Source organism: Solanum pennellii, chromosome 3 (assembly GCF_001406875.1).
Source record: "Solanum pennellii chromosome 3, SPENNV200".
Classification (NCBI taxonomy): domain Eukaryota; kingdom Viridiplantae; phylum Streptophyta; class Magnoliopsida; order Solanales; family Solanaceae; genus Solanum; species Solanum pennellii.
Window position 1 is genome coordinate 73,602,392 of NC_028639.1, and position 9,902 is coordinate 73,612,293.

At 34.0% G+C, this 9,902-nt stretch overlaps 2 protein-coding genes across 2 annotated transcripts in view; both read left to right on the forward strand.

The window, feature by feature from the left end:
• The window catches only part of LOC107013993 (conserved oligomeric Golgi complex subunit 1), a 10,668-nt gene extending 6,121 nt beyond the window's left edge, over positions 1-4,547 (forward strand). The window contains exons 3-6 of the mRNA XM_015213864.2: positions 968-1,248; positions 2,292-2,471; positions 2,721-2,898; positions 4,072-4,547. Coding sequence (XP_015069350.1) covers positions 968-1,248; positions 2,292-2,471; positions 2,721-2,898; positions 4,072-4,209 — 777 coding nt within the window. The 3' untranslated portion in view covers positions 4,210-4,547. The remainder of the gene's footprint in view (positions 1-967; positions 1,249-2,291; positions 2,472-2,720; positions 2,899-4,071) is intronic.
• A 1,930-nt stretch (positions 4,548-6,477) lies between these two features.
• LOC107013996 lies at positions 6,478-9,376 on the forward strand. Its single transcript, XM_015213869.2, has 3 exons — positions 6,478-7,149; positions 8,070-8,255; positions 8,900-9,376. The coding sequence occupies exons 1-3, from the start codon at positions 6,685-6,687 to the stop codon at positions 9,179-9,181; spliced, it is 933 nt and encodes a 310-aa protein (XP_015069355.1). The 5' UTR covers positions 6,478-6,684; the 3' UTR covers positions 9,182-9,376.
• The last annotated feature ends 526 nt before the right edge of the window (positions 9,377-9,902 follow it).

The following is a 9,902-nucleotide window of genomic DNA, read 5'->3' on the forward strand; positions in this document are numbered from 1 at the left end:
AAAAAGTGGGGTGGGGGGGGGGGGGGGGGAGGAGAAAGATATGCATATAAATGTAAAAGGAAGTAGTTATTAGTGACTTAATGGAGGAAGAAACATCATCTTTTTGGTGATTCTGCTTTATACCAAGTTACCAACAATATTTTGTGGTCTATGTTTTTAAAATAAGTGAATACAAGTTGGTTTCCCTACTTTGAGTTTGAGAGGCTATGTTAGAATGTAAAGTGTATATGTGTCCAGATTCATATTCATCTTACATTTAATTCATTTTAATTGAACAAAGAAAATCTTATAGATTATTCTTTAGATACTCTAGGGTAGTTTGTATTTAATTATAGAATATTCACTTACCTTATAAGAATAGGATTGATTGCTTTTCACATTATAAATAGCCCAAGCCTCATCTTGTACATTGTAAACTAAAGACAATGAGAAGTTTCTTCTATGTTTGCACATAGATTGTGTCAACTTTGTTGTTGTTTTACCTCATTATGTGTAGTGTCTACCTTTTGCGATAAGAACCTCAAACTGCTTCACTGACTACTCCAGTGATTCTGTCATAGAGACCAAAGACATTTCTCTAATATGGTAGAATCCACCAAAAAACTGCTATCCTGGAGCTTAACAGAGGTTTTCCAACTTTTATCCCCTGGTGAGTCAGATTCACAATATTATGATTACAGTTGGGGGATCTTACCACTTGGTTATTTCTCAATTGTCAAAACCATTCAAATGACATAAATCCTGGTTAGCTGATAACTGTGTTGCCTACTGTTTGCTAGACAAGTCTGTGAAGTTCTTTGTACAATTCGTCAAAAATGTTCTCATTCTCAGCTACAATTTTATTTTATTTGTCTTTCTATTTTAGAAGGTACTTGTATTTGATTTGCTTTGAGAGAGCTAATTTATTGTCCTTACACTTTATAACAATTGATGCTTCTGTATTCTGATGACTGTCAAATGTTGATAGATGATTCATATATATGGAGACTTCCTTTCCAGTCAAGAATCCCAGGGATCTCGAGTTTCAGAGAAAGGGGTGTTGCAAGTTCTATTGGATCTAAGATTCGCTTCAGATATCCTCTCTGGTGGTGATTGTAGTGCAAATGAAGAGTCATTGAAAATGCCTAAGGTAAAGCATCCTTTTAGAAGAAAACAGGATATACAACTAAACAAGTCAGTCTCCGAAGAGCGTGTCAATGGGTTGATAAGTAGCTTTGCACAAGGACTGGATCCTATTGATTGGCTCACGTAAGCTTTTCCAAACCAGATAAACTTGATGAAAATATTCATGCCGCTATAGAAATTTAATTTTGTACCTTACCTTCAAAATGCTATTATCCTGTTTTCCATTTAATGAGAGTTTTTTGATTAGGCATGATTATTAGTTAGTTAATTCATCCTCTACACAAAAGGAAATGATGAAGTATTTTTAAAAAGATCAAAGTAGAATACAAGTACATCAAATAATGACGGGGTTATTTAGTGGGTATAAGATTATTGGATAAAAAATGGGATGTTATACCGGGTATAATAGGAAACATGTGTGTGGCTTAAAGTAGATAAACTTGATAAAATCACTTCCTTCTAAAAAAAAAGAAGATAAACTTGGACAAACTTTTATTTCTAATATTAACCTTGACTTTTCTAAAAGACTTTGGAGAAAGGCAAATGTCATTTTGTTGTTGTATTCTGGGTTTGTAATCTCGGGATTGTTATCCACATAGCGAATGGTACAAAAATAATACTAGAATTGTGGTGTAAATAATTCCGGACTGCTAATCCCAAATTAAAAGTTCTACCAAATATGATCACTCAACAAAAATTTCACATGCATTGCTTGCATCCAGTTATAGCTGGTACGTTTCTGATGCAACAGGATTTTAAAAGAGCTTGTGCTGTTATAATGGAACTTCTTTGGTTAATGCTATGTAAAGATGGTTTGTTGCCTGAGAACTGTCTACTTCATACTGTAGGTCCATACCCTTGAGTAGTAATTGTTGCAAAACTCATGGACTGATGTGAATACTTTTCTAATTTTTATTCATCATGTTGGGCAGCAAAATGGCTGAAGGAGCATATTATTAGAATGTCATTTATCAACTGCTTCATCTGCCTTTGCATCTTTAACTGCACACTTTGTTGCTAAGGATATCTGAAATTACATTCTATTGGTTTTACTCAGATTCTGTTGCCTCTTTTGGTGGAGGCAGAGTGCCATTAGGTGAATAGTAAATTGACGTATTGTGTCTTCTTAATCTAGTTGGTTGACACTTTGGCTGATTTCTTTCCAGCTATGAGCCATATCTTTGGGAGAATGAGAGGCAGTCATACCTGAGGCATGCTGTCCTCCTTGGGTTCTTTGTACAGCTTAATCGGATGTATACAGATACTGCACAGAAACTGCCAACCAATTCAGAGTCCAACATCATGCGCTGCTCTGCAGTACCTCGCTTCAAATATCTCCCCATCAGGTTGATATTTTATTTAAATTCTCTAAACTACACTGTTCAATTCATTTTCTGTTCAGTTTGTGGTACTCTTTCCCCTCTACCAGGATTTTCCCTCCTTGATTATCGAGATAAAGGGATGATATTTTATGTTGGATACTACATGTTGTTCTCTGAAAGTCATCTTTTTTAATGTTCCCTATGTGTAATGAGTTACTACCATTTGTCATGTATCCTTTGATACAATGTGTAATTTTTATATTTGTAATTCAGTGCCCCAGCATTGTCTTCAAGGGGGACAACCAAGGTATCAATCTCAGCATCCATCGATGATGTTTCATCTAGAAGTCCCTGGAAAAGTTACACAAATGATGAACTGTCTCGAAAGGTTGATATTGATGAAAATTCTAGTTCCGGGATAACATCGCCGTTTTTGAAATCATTTATGCAGGTAAATCATTTCCTCTTTGCTTAGTTTCTGTAGAGCCGTCCTTCTTTGTAATCCTATTTTATGCCTGCAGTTCCATGCACTCTTCTTTTTTTCTCTATTAACCAAAAGAGGTGACTTTTCCATAATATTTTTGAGAGCTAAAGATATATAGGGATAAACAAAACCGTGCAAAAAAGAAAAATATATTTTCGTCTTATTTTGTGGATCTTGATTTGTACTGTCCTTTAGTTTTATGTACGATATGTTTCCGCTCAAAATTGCATATTGACCTGTTCCTTGTGATAATCTTGTGAATAGTCCTGAAGCTTGTCTCACACCTCATTTTTTCTAATTTGTAATATGTGTTTTATCTTTTCTTATTAATTTACTTTGTAATGTTGGCAAATTAGGTGAATAGAAACTTTCATTAAATTGATGATGTAATTTTTTGTACTGAAAGAATGTCTACTTTCATGTGGTAAAAAATATGTAAAATAGATTGAGTTCTGTTTGTCCTTCAAGTTGGGGTCCTGAATAACTCCCAACAAAACTGAAAAGAGGAACTACCACCCATAAATATAAAAGAATGTTACCTTTCTACTTTGAATTCTATATCAACAGAATATTCATTTTGTAAATACAATCAACAAGATTAAATTACCAGTCCCCCCCCCCCCTCCCCCTTTTTTTTTTCCCCTCTCTCTCTCTAACATAAAGGTATTTTTCTTATTAATCGATTCGAAGGAGAGGAAAAAGCTTCCTAAAAAGACGCATTATAGAATGATCAACCAGTCTCTTGTTTTGAACTGTCCACTTTCTTACTAAAAGTAAATACATAAAAAAGGGAGAAATTGATTTGAGAGTTGTTTTGCCTTTTTTTGAAACAATTTCTCCATGATTCTTAAAGGCTAGAGCCTACATGTGTTGTTTGCTTTTCCTCATTTTCAACACTCTTTGCTACCAAAGCATCTTCTAGTTTATGATGAGAATGTAAAGGGTACTTCAAATAAGGTGAGTCTAATATTGTAGCTCCTTATCACAAACAAAGTTCAGGTCTTTGTCATTCAGAGCGTGCACTTTCAGTTACTGGAGCTGTTATTTTAAACTGTGAATCATGGACTGAATTATTGATTTGACTGAATAAGTTGTTTTCCTCATGTAAGCCTGATTTTTATTACCTACTATAATATCCAGGTTGGCAGCAAATTTGGCGAGAGCACGCTGAAACTGGGATCAATATTAACTGATGGGCAAGTTGGCAGGTTTGGTGACATATTACCCGTTCAAGCTTCTGGCTTCCATTCCTTCTTCACAACTGCCAGATCAGAGTAACTGTTGAGAAACTTTTAACGAGCTTTATTCAAAACAACAACGTTGAAGTTGACAATAGTTGCTTTTGCCGGATACAGAAAGGTAATTTAGTAAAGATCAAGAATGTACGGATGTTGAACATTAGGAGATGGATATTCATTTTTGAGAGGAAAGTATCGTTACTTATCGTATTTTTTGCAGTCACGTATAAGGGAATTTTACTCTGTAATTTATGATATTGATTGGAACCAGCAGTCGATGAGCTTAATCTGCTTGTACAAAAGAGGATAAACGAAAAGATGTTTCAGTAATGTGTAAAATGATGTTACTCTTTTAGTTACATTTTCCATCCACTTATACAATTAGCTGTGTTGAAGTAGGTGAAAGTACAAGGCACAACAAGTATATGAATGTATGTGATGCAGGTCAGTAATATTTTTTTTTTTAAGTGTTGTAATGTATAATTGTGTCGGTCAAATGTGATTCAGTAAGTGGCCCATGGAAATGTCATATTTGGATTGTATCCCCCACACAGAGCAGTTCAATATAATAAATTAATGATCCACATTTTCCATCAACCAACTGCTTTCTCCCTGTTATTGCCCAATTCTCTATCACTCATCATCAAAATAAATAAATATGACAGTCTTTATCCTTGAAATTTTTGGTGTGATTTTCATTGTGGAGTTAATCCCTAATCATTTCACTATTTAAGTTAAAGCAATGGTTGAGGAGTCAATTTATTTCGTATGTAGCTGAATAGGCTCAAATATATGAATTCACATGTAATAATAATTTGAAAACGATATGTATACATTATTTATACTCATACGTTGACAGTGAACTGAACTGATGATTCTTCATTAGTGTCTAGTTTTATTCTTTGGGTTCTAATTCTACTATAATAATAGTAATAATAAGAAAAGTTAGCACCTTTATAAATATTCTCCATGCCACTTGACATTGCAATCGAAAATATTATATTTCATAAGAAAAGTTTCATTTTTTTTGTTATGCTACAAGTTATGGTGTAACTACCTAAGAATTCGGACATAAATGTATCTTATTAAATTCAGATATTATAAACGATACTACAATCAAAAGAGGCACTCCCATGATTGATTTGGGATGAATAGAATTCTTCTATATCCGTAACAGAAGTCTAGGGTTCAAACTTTAAAGAATGAAAAAGAAAGTGTTTTTTTCTTTATTTAATAATAGGCCTTGCACAATATTAATTTAAATTAAGAGCTCAACGCAAATATCGTTCTATTACGATAAAGTACAAAATAAAGTTGTTCTATTACAATAATATTTCTTATTCAGTCAGACCCTACCACTAACTGAACAAAAAAGATACTGTTTGAGTAGTATTGTGCTTATTCTATACAAGAAGAAATTAAACACACGACATTATCTCTTGTGGGAATGCAAATAAATCAAATAACAGTCATTAAATAGTTGGCATTTTCTTGCTTTTCTGATTTGAATTTTCTTTAAAAAATTAGTTAGAGAACTATCAGAGTAGGGCAGTAGTTAGTGAAGAAAGTCTGATAAATTAAAGAATCTAAATTAGGTAGCTTGTCTAAAATCCAAAAGTATTAATCAAAACCCCATCTTTTTAATGAATTAGTTACACCAAAAGATGGTATTAATGAAATGAGATAACAATTACATTAGATACTAAAAATTGATTCTTTAGAAGAGAGAAACATGCTACACAATTAATCAATTAATGTTTTGTTTTAGTATCTGTCTAATATTTAGTGAGAGGTAGTTGGGATTTGAGGAAATAATTAAGGTGGGTAAAGTTATGAAAATTTAATTTTTCTATAAATGTTCTTTTAGTTATACACTTTTCTTATTTTATTTTTTATATCAAAAATTGTTGTATTTGAATTGGAGATTTTTTTATAATGATAAGTGCGATAGTTTACTTTCCTCATACTTAACTTATAGAATTTTCTAAATTATTATTTTATTTAATTATACAACTTGTTTAACCGAAAAACCAAGAAATACACCATATAAAAACTTCATAAAGCCATTTTTTTAACTATTTAAATTATACTCTAATTAATCAACGCAATAATTTTTATTTTATTTTAAAAAGAACTTTAATGAGTTTATTATTACCAAAATTAGTTCCATTTTGTTCGACAGTGACAAGTAGCTGCCGACACTCATTTCCGAACCAACCTTGTTGATTAGGCTCGGAATCAGGTTCAGCTTCGGGCAACTTCCGAACCTCCTCCTTCTACTTGTCTCTTATATGCTTCATTCACTCTGCTTCCTCATACTACTTCTCTGTTTCTCTACAAAAAAATTCTGCAAATTAATAAAATAAAAATCCCATGCAATTCATACAAAACACACAGTTCATGGGATTTTTGAATTTATGAACAATTCCATAAAATATTCAAAGAATTTTTCTGGGTAGTTTTGTGTCAGACTGTTCAGAATTCTACTATAATTCAGTTGTAGAATTTTGAAAAAATGTTGCACACAAAATCAGAGTCAGATATAACAAGTTTAGCACCGTCGTCGCCGTCGAGGTCACCAAAACGGCCAGTTTACTATGTACAGAGTCCTTCAAGGGACTCACAGGATGGGGATAAATCAGCATCCATGCAGCCGACGCCGAGTTTCAATAGTCCAATGGAATCTCCTTCGCATCCTTCATTTGGGCGGCACTCGAGGAATTCGTCGGCTAGTCGATTTTCCGGGATATTTAGGTCGTCTTCCGGCAGGAAAAATGGCCGGAAAAGGAACGATAAAGGGTGGCCGGAATGTAATGTAATTTTGGAAGAAGGTAAGTATGATGAATTTGATGAGGAAAAGGGATTAACTCGGCGGTGTCAGGCTTTGCTTGCTCTTTTGGGGTTTGTTGTTTTGTTTTCCATCTTTTGCCTCATCATTTGGGGCGCTGGACGTCCTTTCAAAGCTGAGATTACTGTCAGGGTATGTTTTTTTCTTTTTGCGAATTCAGAATTTTGAGTTTATTGATTCTACAAAAATTGGTAATAGGATTTTTGGCAAAAACTTATACTCTAGTAGAATGAAAATTCTGAATTTTGTGTTAGTACTCCAAATTATGAGACATAGGTAGTATATGTTAGCTTCTGGGCAAGAGAGGCTAATTCTGTCTGCAGTTATGATGGTGTTTTGGCTTTTATTGCGCATTGGTAATAGATATGGCTTTTTTCAGCACTAAACAAAATATTACTAACTTTATTGAAATAAACAACTGCCCCTTCCGTTTCAATCAGGTGGCTCTGTTGGAATTTCGAACTGGAGAGGCGGTGTTTTTTTTTTAATATATAGTTTTCAAATATATAAATTTTATTTAAAAAAACTGAAAGATCTTGTTTGATCATGGTCGGAGTTTTGTTTGATCATAGTTTAGAAGTTTGAATCTTGAAATTTCAAATGTGTCACATAAGTTACGACAAAGGTAGTTCACACAGGGTGGAGTTACAATATTGAAATAAGGATTAAATCTATTGTGTGAAATTCCTGGTGTGATTTCATGCTTCTAATGGAACTAAGTTATCCTGATGCAACATCCAATTCCATCTATCATGACACTTCTTTATTGAACTTAGTATGCGTGCATGACTTGTTATAATTTTGATCCTATTGATAGTATAGAGAATGGGTCTAGTGGGTTCTACTTTATCATAAATTAGTAGCAGCGAAATCCAAAATTGACATGGTTATATTTCAATAGCAAGTCACCGATAAGCACTCTTTCTCCTCGTGATGTTAATTTTTGGTCAAGAGCTGCGAGTGGGGACTGCGAAAGAAGGGTTAAAAGCCAAAAAGCCTTTGGTTCATAGTTCTAGCAAGTTGACCAACTTTTTCTTTGTGGTTCTTTACAGAGTATGGTTGTGAATAACTTCTACGTCGGTGAAGGTTCGGACTTCACTGGAGTTGTAACTAAGATGATGACAGTGAATGCATCGTTAAGAATAAGCGTGTACAATCCTGCTACGTTCTATGGCATTCATGTTACCTCCACCCCCATCAATCTCATCTATTCAGACATCGTTGTTGCTAGCGGTCAGGTAATCTCATTACATATTTCTTTCATTTCTCAGTTAGGATATCTCTCTTGTTGCTCTGCCTTTTCAATTAGCAAGCATTGTTCTAACGGAGTGTTAGATGGACGGTTTGGACTAATTTGGGCAAGGTAAAACAGACTGAGTGAATAATAGGTTGGGTAATAGACTTCCCCAATATTGGCTGGATAAAGATGGATGGATCAGATTGGGCTAAACAACGGATTGTAACCAACTCAAAAATCATTTTCATTTGGGTATTTGTTCTTTTTATAATTTTGTCTAATTACCAAATATATAGAAGTTTTTTTTAATCATAAACAAGCACAAACTTAATTCTTAATGTTTTGATAAGTTATTTTACGAGTCAATTAGGGCTACCTTCTGCGGTCCAAATTGAGTCAATTATGCTCAAAATGACCTGTCAATGTATATGTGCCAAGTCTAACTTGCCAAGTCTGGGGGGTTTGACATGTTATGTTTTTAAAGGGCTCAACGTGACACCCTCTCTGTATGATGTACGAGTTGCCAAATTCATGGTGGGAAGTGTCACCAATGTTGAGAAAACGGTGAAACAACATCGATTAGTAAAACTTGACCTATTGCAGGTCTTGATACCTTCATATTCTAAATTTTCTTTGGTTTTGCAGCTAAGAAAATATTTTCAACCGAGGAAGAGTAGGCGTACTGAGTTAGTGAGCATAGAAGCGACAAAGGTTCCCTTGTATGGAGCTGGATCAAGTCTTGATGCAGCAACCAACGGTGGTTTTAAAGTTCCATTAAAGTTGGAGTTTGAAATCAAGTCGCGCGGAGATGTGGTGGGGAAATTAGTCAGAACAAAGCACAAAAAGGAAATCTCATGTAATTTAGTCATCGACTCTACTAGCACAAAACCCATCAAGTTCAAGAAGAATTCTTGTGTTTACACCTGAAGAAGATATGATCGTTCGCTTCAATTTTCAGTTTGTGTGCAGACAACTTTCTGTAAAATTCTCGTCTTAGCAATGTTCATTTTTCACTTTGGGTGTGACAAGCTTGTGTAAAATTTCTCTTTTTATTAGCAAAGTAAGTACAATTTTGAGAACACTATATATCATTCGAATAAAATAGCATTTCCCTCAAAAGAACATTGTTGGCTGCAAGTTGAATTGGTGTACATATGTAAGTTTGGGTTTATGAATGATAATTGTATTATGAAAAATCTATTTACCTATCGTCTATATAAGAGTTCGGGAGGAAGGGAGCGTCCTCCTTCGTATTAAGAGTGTGGTGGGGAGGCCAGGGAAGATGAATTGGGATCGAGAGACAATGATCATGCCTCTCCTTTATCGGTAGGATTTTCATCATTTTTAATCTATAATTCCAAGTTTTTATTAAATGGGAACATTTTAAGACATTTTATAGACTTAAATCAGAAGATGTACTAACTAATGGAAAGGAATTGAAAATGGAATTAGCATTTATAGGTTAAACTTTTTGTGCAACTACAAAAAGAACTTTATTTTATGAGCTATTATCGTCATATAATTCCTAATGCCGATATTAACCATAATGTAAAGCTTAAATTTTCCAATATTTACATTTATTCAACCGTTACGTTGCCGATTGATACCGCCGGTCAAATGATAACATTAAACTACTATTAAAGTATGG

Excerpts from the sequence above, each read along its gene's own strand:
- LOC107013996 (XM_015213869.2), top strand. The coding sequence starts at position 6,685 with ATGTTGCACACAAAATCAGAGTCAGATATAACAAGTTTAGCACCGTCG. Across the intron at positions 7,150-8,069 it reads AAGCTGAGATTACTGTCAGG|AGTATGGTTGTGAATAACTT; the intron begins GTATGTTTTTTT and ends GGTTCTTTACAG. Across the intron at positions 8,256-8,899 it reads TCGTTGTTGCTAGCGGTCAG|CTAAGAAAATATTTTCAACC; the intron begins GTAATCTCATTA and ends TTGGTTTTGCAG.